General features: G+C 46.7%; 1 protein-coding gene across 1 annotated transcript in view; it reads left to right on the forward strand.

The window, feature by feature from the left end:
- TMEM132D (transmembrane protein 132D) overlaps positions 1-16192 on the forward strand; it is a 537539-nt gene that overhangs the window by 244215 nt on the left and 277132 nt on the right. Inside the window, exon 3 of the mRNA XM_035016814.1 lies at positions 4899-5045. Coding sequence (XP_034872705.1) covers positions 4899-5045 — 147 coding nt within the window. The remainder of the gene's footprint in view (positions 1-4898; positions 5046-16192) is intronic.

Genomic DNA, 16192 nt, shown 5'->3' on the forward strand with positions numbered 1-16192 from the left:
CGTGAAGCCGGTGGTCTTCATTCTAAATTTAATAGCTGCCCAAGAAATGGCCACGTCAAAACAGATCCCTGCCTCCCCCTGAAGCTGTGAGCCACAGAACCGGTGGGAGAGTTTCAGCATCTTGTCAATACCCATCCGCCTGCCTCCTTGTAACATGACCTCTGCTCACTGCGTTTCCTCGTCCTGCACTCGGAAATCAGTTCGAGTGGGACCTTCTCGTGGATGTTCACCCTGAGGGGCGTGCAGAGTGATTCGCTGAGACTGTGGAGAATCAGGACTTCCCAGCACGTTTCTCCTAATCTCATCATTTTAATGCATCCTTTCGTGTATGTTTTATAGTATATTTACATTGCAATAGTCTAAGCACAAAATTGATAAATAAATATGCCCATATTAAGGGAGAATGCCAACAAATAGTTGGTGTGAGTGCATGATAATAAACAAGTATTGGAACCTGCTGTTTTACAGGATTTAGATTTTATGTAGGATTAGCTTTTCCATATCGCTGCTGCGTATACTGGGGTCGTCCCGAAGCCACGGCAGAGACTTAGCCAAGTACCTTCCAGGGATAGAAGGAGGGGCCCAGTGTCACCGGAGCCTCAAAGAATGGCTGATAGCATTGTAAAGAATCACATGAATGTTGTTGGCCGGGGCAGGGCCAGGACGTGGGGAGAGGGTCAAAGCGGCTCCGACAATAAATGAAACGTTCTAGGTCGTGGGGCACGCGGACTCGGTGGGATGGGGTGTTGTTGTAAATGGTTCCCGATCAAGCAGCAATTAGACACAGCGCGTGATTGTGAGCTATGGCAGGAAGCCTACTGTGTGTGAGGATACAGAGCACGCTTTATTCTTTTCACGGTGAATGAGAGAAAAGAAGCAAAGTTACGAGGAACATTTTTGGAAGAAGCTTTGCTTTGACCCAGAGGGGTTTTCGTTGGACTTTGAACTAGTGGGGAAATACAGGTTTCTATCCGTTAATGGGGAGGGGTGCTGGTCACCAAATCGACAACTCTTGTAAGCATGCTGCATCCTTCTGTCACCCCAAATAGGAGACACTGGGTGTGGGGATAGCAAAATCAAGTGTGAACGGCGGTCAGCACCCGGGTTCCTAGCTGGTTCGGTAATGTTATTGGATGCTGTGCTTGGAACACATAGACCCACATGTTTGTATGTGTATGTGTATGTGTGTACATATGTGTATATGGGTATACAGTTGACCCTTGCACAACACGGGAGTTAGGGGTGTCAACTCACTGCACAGCCCAAAATTTGAGTCTAACTCCGAATCCCCAGAACGTAACTCCTAGCAGCCTGCTGTTGACGGGGAGCCTTACCAATAACATAGACCATTGGTCAGCACGTACTTCATATGTTCTATGTATTATATATTGTATCAGTGCAAAAGGGAGGCTAGAGAAAGTAAAATGTTACTAAGAAAACCATAAGGAAGAGGAGATACATTTGTGGTCCTTGCTGTATTTATCAAAAAAAACCCCTGCATAAGTGGATGTGTGCGGTTCAAACCCATGTTATTCAAGGGTCGACTGTGTATATATGTGTATGTATAGTTTTGTGTGTGTATGGCATAGCTCTGCTATGTTTTAAAAACACAATATGCCCTTAACCCAAGCAGGTTTTACTTTTATCCATCCCCATGCACGTGCCCACCATGGGAGAAATGATGGCTGATCTCCCCGTCACTACGGTAGATATATTTTCAAGTATAAATATGCAAAAGAGTGTCTCTGGAAATGAAGCGCTGTGTTTATCCCTGTGTAATGAAGCTGTCAGGGTAACCTGTATGGATGGAACCGCAAGTAGGTTATAAAACTTCCTTTAATGAATATACGTAACTCAGTTGTCATAAACGAAGGCAGGAATTAGCACTTGGTTCAAACCCAGTGAAGCCAAACTGCACATGTCCTACGAATTATCTTAATGGTTCCCAAACACCGCCACTTACAGCGAGGTTAGCATGTGAAAATGGCTAGCCCCACGACAAACCTTGTTCAGTATGCACCATAGATGATGCGTTCGAGGAATAACCACCCCGTTTCCCGTGTGTGTTCGCACTTGATAGAAGCCATTCAGGGATACCTCTTGAGCAAGGATCCGTCCTTCTGTTCAGGACATCTGCAACATGCCCTAGGAATGTGTCTTCTCTTATGAAAACACTGTGTCGGTGAAAAGCAACCTCCTAGTGTCCTGCACTGCGTTTCAGAAAGAATGTCCCCTTCAAAATAATGTTATTTATTACAGCGTCACGTTAGCGCAGTAGGATCACTAGGAACAAATACTGGGTACTTCACAGGTTACATAAGCAACCACGTTCTTTGCTGAGAACTTGAAAACGATTCACGGGAGAAGCATTATCTGAGCTCCACATGACCTACTTGTGAGTACAACTTAAGAAAAATATGAGCCCATTCTGTATCAGAAAAGTCTTACGCACTGGTATCTCCTGTAGAATGGAAAGATCACCAAATCCAGAATGATGACCTATTTATTTAAAGCAAATTTGACTCAATAAAATCCCAGCGCGCCATAATTGGGACAGCCCTTAGAATTCATCTCCATATAATAGCATCTGTCCTCAGTGAATTGAACTTTTTTTAGCCACCACGTCCTGGTTGCCTGCTATTTAATAGAGTTGCTGCAAGGCAGAAATCATAGCTTATTCACCTTCGTGTCTCACCGGAGTACCCAGAAAATGAGACGGCTTTCTGGCCTGTGCATTCACTTCCTAATTTATAAATGGGTGCATTCAAAGTGTTGGCCCATATGATGATTATTTAAAACACAAAACATGCGATTTTTTTTCCTGCAGAAATAATGTTATCCATTGAAGCTCGCCTCCTAAAACTTCCAGCTTTAGCATCGTGAGGGCCACACACGATGATTCCCCTTCTCTTTGTAGAACAGTCAAATCAGGTTGTGTGTTGGGGTTCCCCGGACCACCCTGCGGTTTGCTGACTTGCCAGGAGGACTCAGGATGCAGCATAGAGTCCTAATCATAGGGGTGATTTGTTACAGCGAAGGACACAAAGCAAATTCAACAAAGGGAAAAGACGCATGGGGTGAAGTCTGGGGGAGCTAGGCACAGGCTTCCAGAACCTTCTCCTGGGGGAGTCATGCGGGACGCCCCTGGTCCCTCAGCAATGACTTGTGGCCTCATGTGTGAGTCTCGTCCACCCGGGAAGCTCAGCTGAGCCCAGAAGCCCAGGGTTTTCACTGGGGGCTGGTCACCAGGCCCCTCTGCCCGGCATGCACCGTGATCCCAGACTCCGGTGGGTGTCAGGCATAAGCCCCGTTGTTTGTACCAACTGTTTGCGTATGGTGAACCCTCTTCTCAGGGAACGGTGGGAACCCCCTCCCATAAGCCCAGAGCTTGGATGCCAGCCAGGAGCCTCCTTGCCAGTGGGCCTTTCTGGAATACCAACCCCAGACCTGCTTCTGGGTCTTCTACACAATGTACTTTGAAGTTGTTTCTGGGGGAGGTCTTGTTCTTGGGGTTAGGGGTGGGCGTGTCCCTCTCTCTCCTCCTCCCGCCCTGCTTGTCTCTGAGTGGGCACGAGAGTTCGGAGGCGGAGGCCGGTGTCCGTGGCCGGGGCTCCGTGTCCGTGTGTGCACAGGGACCCCCCACCAGACGGTCTTCTCCCCAGTCGCCCGCTCACCCCCCCGGCTCTTGCTGGAAGGTTCCTCGTGTGCTTCCCAAGGGACGAGGAGGAGAAAACCCGTCAGGAACATGACTCTCAGACATGAGGCCAGTTCGCACATGCATTGCATTTTGTGTTGTGCACTTGCCGTTCTGGATGTTTGTCACTTGAAACTTCTGAGAGCAAATCAGGGCTCTGCTGTGATAGACCCTTCCTCGCTCACCAGCTTCTCGGGAAGGAACCAGGCCCCTCGTATCTTGGCGAGCAGCCTCTGGGCATGTCACGGTCCCCCTGCCTCGGACGATGAGGGAGGAGTGAAGGAATGGGCTTGTGTGTGCCGGAGAGCAAATCTGCAAAGTCCGAGTGAGTGTTCGATCTCTAGACACGCGCTGACCAGCGACGGGTAGCAGGGAGCGTGAGTGGGATGGGGGTGAACGGCTTCCGCGCCAGATGGGTGTGTGTCAGGCCAAGGGGAGCACCGGGCACGGCTCGGGCTGCGAGGTGGTTCGGGGCCAGGGGACACCTGGGTCACCGCTCCGTGGAAGCACTGACCCCGCAGGACGCGTGTGATACTTCAAAGCGCTGCGACTGTAGGGAAGCGCACCTGGTGGGTGGGGCACAGTGGCCTGGCAGCCGCCAGGACCCAGATGCTCAGGGCAGGGGGGAGGGGGGCTGTGTGGTGGGAGGGGCGCGGGCGGGGGGGGCGGGGGGGGAGTGGGGGTGCGCGGGCGGAGTCGGACCGTTGTGTTCAAGCCTCAGCTCCTGTGGTCCTGGGGCCCCTCCTTAGGCCCTGAGCACACCTGAGGGAAGCAGGTGGTCCAGGCGAGGCTTCCGTCAGCGCCTGGCGCAGAGGGGAGGGTCCGTGAGCGCGCGGTGTCAGAACTAACTTCATTCGTGCAGTTTTAATTCATTTCCTTCTCCTGTTTAGTTATCATAGTCTGGGGGTTTTCAAGAAAGTCATTGTTTAAAAAAAAAAAAAAAACCGAAGCCACCCATGAGCGCAGCTGTATTTCTTCATGCCCGCAGACTACTGGCCCTGTGCTAAAGGTGGGGATGACCGGGGGACAGTTAGGACAGATGGATTGCGAGGTGCTGGCAGATACGTGATTAAATCGTATCTGTTTAGCGGGAGCTGACACCTGCCGGGCAGCCCCGTGCAGGTGTGTTCCCCGTGCTCCCAGAACCCGCGGGACCCCCGGCTCCCCAGCGCCGTCTGAGCTGTGCACTCTCTGTCTCCTACAGGGCCAAGGTGCAGAAGGGCGTGAGCGTCGTGGGGGTGAGAGCCAGCAGCCCTTCCATTTGGGAGGTCACGGAGGGCACGGACCACAGTGGCAAGTATGCACCTGCTGTCATCGTTTGTCAGAAGAAATCTGCTGGCTCGGAAACCAGGTGAGTCCCGCGGCGTCCGGCATCTCCAGACTTGCTGTGACGGGGAGCTCCTTCTCCCCGCGTGTGCTGACAACCCGTTCTCACTGTGGTTTGCATGTGGTGCCTGTTGTCTGTATAACCAGATACAGACAAATAGTTGACCCCCTCCACAGTTGAGCATAACCTTGGGGCACCTGCAAGGACTGCTCCGTGCAGGTGGGATTTATCTGCAGATGGTCCTGCCCTGCCTCATGGCCTCCTCCCCCTCGGTCTGGGCATCTCTGATATGATGGCCTGTCCCTCGAGTGTTACAACAGCGCTGTGTGTATCTGGGCACACGTGGGGTGCGTTCCCCATTTGCCACGTAGACGTATGTGATTGTGCACACGCACTTTCTGATGAACGGCAGGCTGTCTGCTGTGGAATGATGGGCCATTGTGAATCACTCTAGAGACAAATTAAAACTTGAATCTGTGTCTGATACCCACCAAATTAGAAACCCTCAGCTCACAGCTGGGCAGAGAGACTTGGAAACTCAGTGGTTCTTGATTTATTCCTGTTTTTCTGAAACCTCATTTGTGGCTCTGGAGAATTCCTAGTCTGGTCACATATTTTTACTGCTTTCAAGCTGGTCGGTTTTTGCTCTGTATATTATGGAAAATGGAAAAAATAACAAGCAGATGAATCCCAGGTATGTAACACGTTATTTCTGGTGTCAAATTATTGAACTTCATAGCTCAGTGTTGGGAAAAAAACGTTTGCTTTCCATTTACTTATTCTAATATCGAGAACGTGAATCTCAGCTGATAGCTAGGATACATTTTTTTGGTTCATTATCAGGGAGCATTTGATGCCAGTCTGGGGACAGTTTGACTTGGGGTCCCGTCTGTGTTCCCCGCGCTGGTGGTGCTCCAGGACTCAGGTCGTCACCTCTCAAGCTCTCGCTTGTGTCCTTCCTTTTGTGACCAGTGTTCTAAGAGTTTTTCATGAAGATTTGCTTGCACAGCAAATGAGAGGAAAAGGAAGAAATTCGGATTTAGAGTTCTGCCCTGTCTATGTAGTAACAGAATGGCACACTGATTCACGTAATGAACTTACACATATCCACACATCCAAACATGGCTGTGCCAGTCATGTGATTTGGAAAGTAGAGGTAAAAAACCTTAGTAAGGATTTCTTTTGTGTTGTGAAGTTAGCAAAAATGAGGAAGGAAGGATGGATGGATGGATGGATAGATGTAGATGCGTGATAGGTAGTTCGGTAGGCGGGTAGGCAGGTGTTCTTTACCAGGAGAGGAATTTGGGAGGAAGGATCTCAACCAGTCTGTTTTGTTTTCTGCTCTCTTTCTTGCATTTTCTCTGTGGGTTATTATTAATAGTAGGGGTTGGAGTGTTTTCTATGAAACGTGAAGAGATTCTAACTATTTTAAACTTTTTTTTTTTTTTTTTTGGCTTTTGAATTTCTGGCTAAGAATTAGTTCAGTTTGTCTTGGCCCTGGAGGAGAAGTAAGGAAACTTTCTGAAGGTGCCTCATCCCAATTAAGGTGTAAGCTGCTTTTCCTGAGTCAAGCGAAGGCCTTGAACACTTCTTTAAGTGGGACAGAAACTCAGCGTCTGCAGAACACATGGAAACATACCAACATATGGGGCTTGCCACTTTTCTTTTATTTCTATCAGTATCTTCTTTCAGAAGCAAGTGCCCCAAATGGAATACCAAGTTATTCCTTCAAAATCCTGATAACATAATGCCATTGCCTATGGAGAACATGCCTTATCCCTTTGTAGATTCTGATGTCCGTTCTCTGTTTCCTGCTGTGGGTCCAGATGATATGAAAAAAAGCACACATGTACACAGACATACAGACTTATGTGTGTCTGTGTAGGTAATATGTGATATATATTATATATATATATGTGTACCACGTGTTTGTGTCCGTAATGAGATACATGTATCTGTGTAGCGGGACTCTATGGAACACATATACAATACATATATGATATGGGTGTTTAAGCATGTGCACACATGTATGCACACATTGTCATGTGATTTATCCGTACTCACATGTGTCGATGGGCGTGGAGGGTTATGTTTTTAGAATCCAGTTCTTTCGCCGCCGCTAGGAAGGATCTGCCTAACGAGGAAGCCTGCACGTGTGAGTTCTCCCTGTTTGGGAATGTGACTCTCCTGTTTGCAGCTCTGGTTCCAGCCCCTACAGCAGCATCTGGTGCATGTGGGGATCTCCGTAAATGTTTATTTCCTGCAGTTCTAGAATTCCACTTCATCTCTGTTACTACATGCGGTGGGATGCAAACCATACATCCTGAATCCTCGCCCGTACACCTGTTTAAAAAAACAAGGTGTATAACAGGGTGTATATTGAAGGCCAGTTTGGGGGAAAACCCAGGGAAAGGTACTTTTTGAGCAGAGGATGTGGTAACTGTGCTTTCTCCTGGGTGGGGTGTCAGGAAGTTGGGGGAGAAGGCTGAGTGTAAGTTACATTATCCTGTGAACCATTTGGACTGTGAATTTTTCGCTCTGTGCATGTATTACCATTTAATAAAATGTATACAGCCAAATTGACATTTTTGAATATGATATATTCATTAATATATTCAATTTTTCTCCTCACTTCAGAAATTTTCATTTTACTTCTGTCTGCACAGTATTCAATGAAGAAATACCATGCTCCAGTATTTGGGGTAGTGAGCCGCCTGGGAGGAGAACCATTTCTCTTTATTTGAAGGATAATTGGAAAATGTATTATGGAGTGGATAGTTTAACATTAGAAGGTTTTGCTTCAGAAGTTGTCTTGCTTTATAAGTTCTCCCCACTCTCTTTGAATGTTTCTTAGTTATTCGTAAAAGTCAGAATCAGATCATCAGAATGCAAAGAGGCAACCTTAATTAGCCCGAGAGTCATGGATTTTGTATTGCTAATAATTCACCGGATCACGAAGTTGCGTTAATGAAGTTAAGTCAGTGTGACGGGTGTAATTTTATGGATTAAGGAGACACTTGTGGTAGTGATGAATTCAACTGGAAGGAGAGATGATCTCTCATCTGAGTTGAAATACAGCCTTCCCTTTCTGGAGAAGTTTGGTTGCTGAAAACCTTATCATCATAGTATTAACATATCAATGTTATCACAGCCAGGGGGGCTCTGGAAATAGTATGGAACAGACTAGAATAACTAATGCTCTGCTCATCAGATTCCATTTTGCATTTTTAGAATCTCACTCACTATAGCACAAGGTAAACTGAGGCCAGTGTGTAACAGAAGCCATATATTTTTTACGTACTTGCTCTTCTCTGCATAGAGGAGTGTTTTCCAAGTTGCCACTGTTGCTGTGTAAATGATTTTTGGTGGTAACATTGAATAAACTTGAGTGACATTTGCTTCCATGGCTTTCGGTTCTCTAGGAAGACTTCTGATGGAAACGCTCAGCCTTGGCCTTACGGTGTCTCCTTTGCCAACAGATCATAGAGAGGCAAGAGTACACAGCTAGAATTTGATTTTTTTTTCATAATTATCATCTACTTATTATATATGACACTGATGTTATGTTTATCATAGGTAATGTGTCCTGCTTTAAAACATATATATTTTAAGAGCATGAACTGCTGTAGAAATAATGGATATTTCAAATAGAGGCAGAAATGACTAAAGTCATGAATGTACATTCAAAGTGAGGTTTTTCTGGCATCGATAAGTATATCTCAGGCTCTGTTAGGATTATTTGATTACTTAATTTTTAATGCAAATAAGAGTGACTTAAGCAAGACAGAAGTTTATTTCTCTCTCACCCAGAAGAAGCCCAATGTAGGTGGGCCAGGGCTGGTACATCAACTCCCCAGTCCTTCAGGGTCCCAGCCACCTGTCTTTTTGCATGGCATGCTGGTGCAGGGCTTGCATCCTCACAGACTAAGATGACTGCAGGGGTGCCGGTCATCACATCTGCCCTGTTGAAAAGGGTCTTCTCAGCTGGGTCAGCTCCCTTTCAGCAGCTGGAAACCATGCCAACAAACCCCAATTTCCTCTTGCATCTCCTCGGCCAAGACTCAGTGAAGTGGCTGCACCAGACATCAAAGGAAAGTAGGAAACATCACTGATGACGGACAGTGATGTGTTCAGCTCAGCATCATTTTTCCGCTCCAAAGACAGAACAGACCAAGTGGATACGGCAGCCCAAATCCTCTTTCTCAGCAATTTTTAAAGGGCAGACGTTGTGGGATTTCCAAAAGGAAGATGAAAAGCACATGGTACCTGGCAGTCTCTTTCACTCTGCCAGGCTCCTATGGAGGTTCCCAGAGAAATATAAAGGGAATATAGGGTGGGTAGACCCACCTTAGCAATGCACCAGAAACGTTATGCACCGGTTAGAAAGTTAAGGCAGAGTTTGTTCAGGTGTAGATGGTACTGAGCTGAACGAGATTGCCAAGGGGGCCTGTCCCAAGTGTGCATGAGAGAGAGAGAGAGAGAGAGAGAGAGAGAAAGCTGGACTGTGAGTGGAGACCCAGGCATGAAAAGCCGGGACTGGTCCTGATGCAGACAGCACGCACAGGTGTGCGTGAACATGAAGAGCCGGCAAGGCATTCCCTCTGGAAGTGGCAGAGTCCCCGCGTGGGGGGCACCCCCAGGGACTGGTGAGAATGAACTCGGGGAAAACCCTCAAAAACCCGAGACAGAGACAGAACTGCCTTGCATGAAACAGAGATGCTTTTAAACACTGATCGGTGTTCTCAGACTCTGGTCAGAAAAGATGGATCGAGCCTCGAGGAGGAGAAGCCACAAGATCAGGAAGACGGAGAGAAGCTGGAACACCATGGCCGTTGGGTTCAGGGCTGCAGAAACTCGAATCCACGTCGCTGGGCAAAACCTTCAGGAGAAAGAAACTTCAGAAGAGAGCATGAGAAGTGGAAAGAAGGAGAGACCCCTGAAACCAGCCAAACGAGTGTAAACAAAGAATGACCACAGGAACATGGGAGCTAACCTAGTTACCAAAGAGTCCAGCACTCCTAGCTCTGCAGCCAGGGGAACTGAAAGCAAGAGTTTGCACAAAAGTTGTTGCATGCACTTCACACCAGCATCACCCATCGCAGCTGAAAAGCGAGCAGATAAACCAGTGTGGTGTGCCACCCGAGGGGACCCTGCTTGCATTTACACAAAGGGAAGTGTTGACCCATCTACAACACGGACCAGCTCTGAGCACGTCACGCCACGCGATACGAACCGTTTAGACGATGTGTCCCGAGCGGGCCACTTCTTAGACCTGCGTCTGGGCAGCTCCGCGGTTGCTGGGGAGCAGGGGCTGAGCCTGACTGCTGGTGCACGTGGGTTCCTTTCAGAAGTAATAACCGTATCCTGCAGGTCGGTAGGGGGGCTGTAAGCCACTCGCCTGTACACTTTAAAGCGAGGACTTTGACAACATATGAATTATATCTTAATAAACGTGCTATAAAAGTGGATTACAAAATTGCTTTCAAGAGAATGCCAGTTTGTTTCTAAATGAATAGAGGGCAGGAAAAATTGAGACAGGACCCAACAGAATGTAGACCGCGCTCATCCCCAGGTGGTGACGTCATGTGTGACGCATGCATTCCTTGTCATTTTCTCGGTGTGTGTTTCTGAAAATTCCTGTAGTGAAGGTGGATTGTTTTGAATTAGGAAAAGAAGAGATAGGGAAAACAGAAAAATTAAGCTGTCCTGCACTGTGACAATTGTTGTTTAACAGAGTCCTGGATGCTTGTCCTTGTCGTTACGGAGTGGAATATGGACTATTTGGGGATGCTGTGTCCATCTGCGGGGTTGCCCAGATTCAAAGCCAGAAAGGTCTGGCCCCTTTGTTTCAGGCAATAATTACTTGTGATAGAGATCTTATAGATTGAAAACTGTTCCGTTTTGCTTTAGAAGCGCAGTGTGATGATTGCTCTTTGCTGCTGTGGGCTGTAGCGAGATGTGACGGACCCAGTGATGGAAAATAAAGATCTTGAGATTTCTTTTAATTAATGTAATAATTTGATTAGATATATTTTCCGGGGGTCTGTCTTCAGCGAGGCAGATCAACTCTTCTGACGTCTAGAACCTGAGGTTAACAACAACAAAGCCTGAGATGATGGTATAAAGTTGTCAAAATTGTACATCTTTCCTGTGTAAGTGTGATTTGTTTGATGCCTTAAATGCTTGCGGCATCCTTATCATTGATTTCGGATTACGATATGCATACGTTTTACCATTTGAATGAGAATTCCTTTCCAAAGGGGTAGAAGGAACAGGGGCATCAGAGCCAGGGAATCTGATATGTTTCATTTTTATGCTGACCGACTCACGTCACCAGAGAAGTAATAGGAGGTAAAGCATCCTCTTCTGTGATACCAGCAACAATATCAACGTGAGGTCGACCTTTGCCGAACTCTTATGCGAATCTCATATAATCCTGCATGTGAACACACTGAAATAATCAAGGGCACCATGCTAAGAAAAAACCATCTATTAATTGTTTTCAGATTGTTAAAATGGCGTATAATATAGGGAGCCTGCGTACCCAAGTCCTCCTAGATCGTGGAGAATTATATTTTATTTCCATATTCTAAATGAAAACTTTCATAGAGTATGAGATGAATTACGTTAGTTGCCTGTGGAGGTTTTATCAAGTATCAGGTCTGAATTCAGAACCTGTCAGAAGCATTTCCATTCAAGTATGTTTTAATAACTTCGGCATTAGGGATACAACAGACCGAGGTATTGTTTCCAATACTACCAGATAGCATTTCTTCTAATCATATTGCAAAGGGGGGGGAAAGGATGCACATAATAAAATGTTTTTCTGAGAATGAGGAAGAACAAGGGGTGTTTATAGTGCTGTGCTGGAGGAATTATAAAATGCTTCATCCACTTTGGAGAGATATCTGTTGGTATCTGGCTAGTAACATTTAAGACGTGCATCTGTATGACCCTAAAATTGCATTTCTAGATATATCTAGTCCAGATTAAGGCTTGACTATGGATGTGGAGAGATGTGTACAATGGCATTCGTTGCTGTAGTTTTAAAAATCACTGATGGCCAGAAATAAACTAAATATTCATCAAGAGGTGAATGGACTTTACAGTACATTCATATGGTGGAATCTTATTCTGCCATTGTGAGGAGTGGCTTAGATATAATTATATATATATTTTAAGACTTTACTTATTTATTTATTTGAGAGAGAGAGAGAGAGAGAGCAGGGGGAGAAGCAAACTCCGCGCTGAGCATGGAGCCCGATGCAGGGCTTGATCCCTGGACCCTGAGATCATGACCTGAGCCGAAACCAAGAGTTGGACGCTCAACCGACTGAGCCACCAGGCGCCCCTAGATCTAGTTATTAATGTGTGGCAACCTCAAATTGACCTGAACATCCAGCATTGTGGAGAGTAGGATGTTTGGATACCATGTCTGATGTTACCTCTAAAGTGATTACAAAAGAGACATGCAGAATTGTGTTGTTTTTGAGGGAAACAGAATTAATACAGACGGAGGTGGGATGATACTGCTCCTTGAAAGTCCAGCCTCGCACGCACGACTCGGGAGGATGGTGTGCAGGATGCTCTGCGGGCAGCGTCGAGGAGATGGCTCTGGGATCTTCCCAAGACTGTGCCTCGTTCTGTCCCAGGAAACGGAAGATTCCTTGTGCTGCTTCCCCGAGAAACATACAGACTAAGGATGGTGGCATGATAATTCCAGCACATGGCATTACAGTTAAGGGGAAATTATGAGCCCAATTCTCTGTGAAATTATACCTCGGGCAGACTCATTTACCATTTCCCAACACCCACCCAATCCCATTATGCGGAAACACGGGGAAGCGTGAGCTTTGCCTTAATTTACCCGTGTGTTGCTTTACTTTTATTACATCCATATATTTGATACTTAATATCTCCCATTTCCAAGTAGAGTACCAAATTTAGAACTAAATTATTTAGCACCCGCTTTCAGCGGGTGACAGCAGTGAGTTAGTGCCGTTCGTCTTGACTTGCAGAAGCTGCCTCTGCTCTCGGTGGGACCCCCGGGGCGTGCAGGACTCCGGCGCCAGGTGCCCTAGCTACAAAGCTAACAGTTGCGGCCTGAGTAATAACCTAATAGCAACGAGGAGTATGTCACGCCGCTTGCTGTGTTCATCAGTGCCTCATCCACACACTGCGGTGCTGTGCCTCCCGGCCGACGTTGGGCTGCTGGTGGTGTATGATTTCACAACACCGGCCGGCCCTGTACCCACTGCGTCGAGGAAGGATCAGCTCTTCATTCGTTGGAATCACCAGAAGCATCTAATAGCAGGCATATCTGATGGGACCCAGAACGGCCCGTCTAGAAACCCGTGGCCTGCTCTTCGTCTTCGAATACATTTCTGAGCTGGAGACCGCGTGGGGAGGGAATGTGTGTGTGTGCGTGGGTGTGTGTGGGGGTGTGTGTGCGTGTGCACAGCCCTTAGAATCCTGGTCTCCGAAGAAGGAAAACATTATCAGTAAGAGTCCTATGGGGAAAAATATGTCAATGTCTGTATCTGTGTATCCATGTATCATTTCTCTGTCTCTTCTAGATCTGTATCTTGTCTCTATCTTGTTTCCTATTTATACTTACACATATGTGTAATATGGATACGTGCATAATGCAAAATACGATTTTTTTAAAAATTTGCTGAGAGTCATGAGTATCTGTAGTCATACTTGTTTTCATAGGTGTTCATTGTACAACAGGTGCATAGTACCTTAGATGTTTTTGAGGGTGAGGGAGAAGTTCTTAGGGACAGCCAGCCTTCTGGTCACTTAGCTATCCGGGCTGCTCTGATCTTGGCCTTCATGCTCTGTGACCGATCTTGGCTGTGAGCGCCTGCAAACATCCCGAAATCTCCACATTTCCCTGGTGTGCTCAGCCTCATGTGTTTGGATTATCTGTTTCTTGAAGGCCTGGGGGGCAGCTTAGAAAGATAATAGTATTTCATGGGACGTTAAAAAAAGAAACAAAAGGAGAATTATAGGATCCATCCAAAGTAGCTTTATTTATAGTCCAACTGTGAAAAGTATCATCTTGTTTCTCGGGTTCTAAAAATTTCATTCTGATTATTGTTCTCTTGGACAGGATGGCTTCTTTTATTTTTAAATGTACATATTTTGGATATTCTCTCTGCTTCCGTGCTTTGTGCCGATTGGTTCAAGAAGTTTCCCTGGGGACTTGTTAGCCTTTGACTCTTGTGATTAATTTTGTCGCCAGTTAGCCCGGCGCACCTTCTCTTTTTAGGCCTAGTTGGAGAAGATAGCAAGAAGGTCACGAAACTTTATATTCTTACTTAGTGCTCTCTCTTTTTTTTTTCCCTGTTGGAGCTTTGGAGTTATAAATTATATATCATAAAATTCACCCATGTAAAGTATGCAGTTAAATGAGTTTTAGAAAACTTTGACCATCACCACAATCTGGTATTAGAGCGCACTTCCGTTACCAGAGTCTTTTTTTTTTACTCATCTGCTGTGAATTCCCACCTCCTCAATTCCAAGCAATGACCGATCTCTTTTCTGTCTCCATAATACCGCGTTTTCCATATTAGCCCAAAATGGAAACAACCCAAATGTCTCTCAACTGGTGAGTGGCTAAAACACTGAGCTACACCTTAGCTGTGGAATAGTACGCAGCGATGAAGAAGAACGCCCCGTGTGCATGAGCAGGCTTGGCTGAACCTCAGCGGCGTGCTGCTGGGGGCGAGAGTGCAGAAACAGGAGGTGATGTGTTCTATTCCCCATTTATATGCAATTTCTAGACCTCAGTTTATGGTAGTTCATTTTCTCCCTGGCATCCACCAAGTTACCAGGCACCAGATTACTTTATTATTTCCTGAATTACTTTTATTTCCCTCTTTTTATAGATGAATTTGCTCTTTTATGAGATTTCAAAACTTTTTCTCGGTGGAACCTTAACTTGATCGGCGGTCAAGGAAATGATGTTGTAGCCAGCCAGCAACAAGAGCATTTTCATCTCACTCTTTTGAAGAGATTTATCTCATTGAACCAAAGATTCCAATCAATAAACGCAGGGGGCTCTCAATCCTTCATCTTTGTCATAAAGGTAGATCTGGTTTTTATACCATAGAAATAAGATGTATGACCTCAACTCCCATTACAAGGTCGTGGCCTCTTGGCTACAGTCAGAATTCTGAAATATTCTGGAAAGGAAAAAAAACTGGGTTTTTCAGTTGTGGATAGATGCCAGCATAGAATGCAATTAGGTCAGGATCTGTTTCAAAATGTGCAGCAATCCTCTGGGACTCTCTAAACATAAGCAAGTGTCTTTCCACTCCGTTGACGTCAGTGTTAGTCACGGGGATTGTCTCTGTCGGTCACTGCTTAGCATTGTCCCCGTGTAACTTTCGGAGCCCGAGGTACTTGCTGGATGTGGTTTTGATGACCCACTCCTGGAAGCAGATGGAACGTGGATGAGAACAGCATTTTGCTTGGTGTGTCGGTGCTCATTACAACAGATCCTCATGGAGAAAACCGGCATGGAGCCCTGAGAAAGGGCCGCGACGGTGTGAGTGTCTGGGGACTGCGTGGCCTGGCTGCTAAATGCTAGTAGCAGTTGGCCTTGATATGGAGACGTGGGATGTCTCCACCCCGTGCCGCTCGGTGGTTGTGGGCGTAGACTGCTGCTTTTCCATGAAATCATCCAAACGGAGGGGAGTCAGACTGAAAACCGTTGAAGGTGGGCCACGTTCCGCGAAGCCCAGCGAGAGTGCGCTGTGTTTACGGCACTCGCCCGCCCTTCCCACCTGCAGGATGGCCCGCTTGCTCCCTGGCCTCGACGCGCTCTCCAACGGGAGTAAAGTGATTCAGAAGGGAGTTTATCTCACCCGAAGCGGAAACGAGGATCCCTTGGGTGCTGAGGTTAGCTATAACATCCAAACCGTGCAAGCCGTCGGTACCAGTGAGTTCTGGGGAGAGTTTGCTGCTCGCACCGGGCACTGGATGCCGCATTGTCTGTGTGGCTGTGGACAGGTCGCCAGTCTTACGGGAGCATGAGGGGGTTGGGCACCAGGGTCGTAAGTGGTCCACCATGTTTTATTTAATGCCCACAATGTCACGTCAGGTACGTCCTGTCCAGCTTCAGCACCACCTGGCCCGCATTCCTCGAGTCCTTCACAGTGCGC

This window comes from Mirounga leonina, unplaced genomic scaffold, assembly GCF_011800145.1.
Source record: "Mirounga leonina isolate KUSES-001 unplaced genomic scaffold, KU_Mleo_1.0 Mir_171, whole genome shotgun sequence".
Taxonomy (NCBI): Eukaryota; Metazoa; Chordata; class Mammalia; order Carnivora; family Phocidae; genus Mirounga; species Mirounga leonina.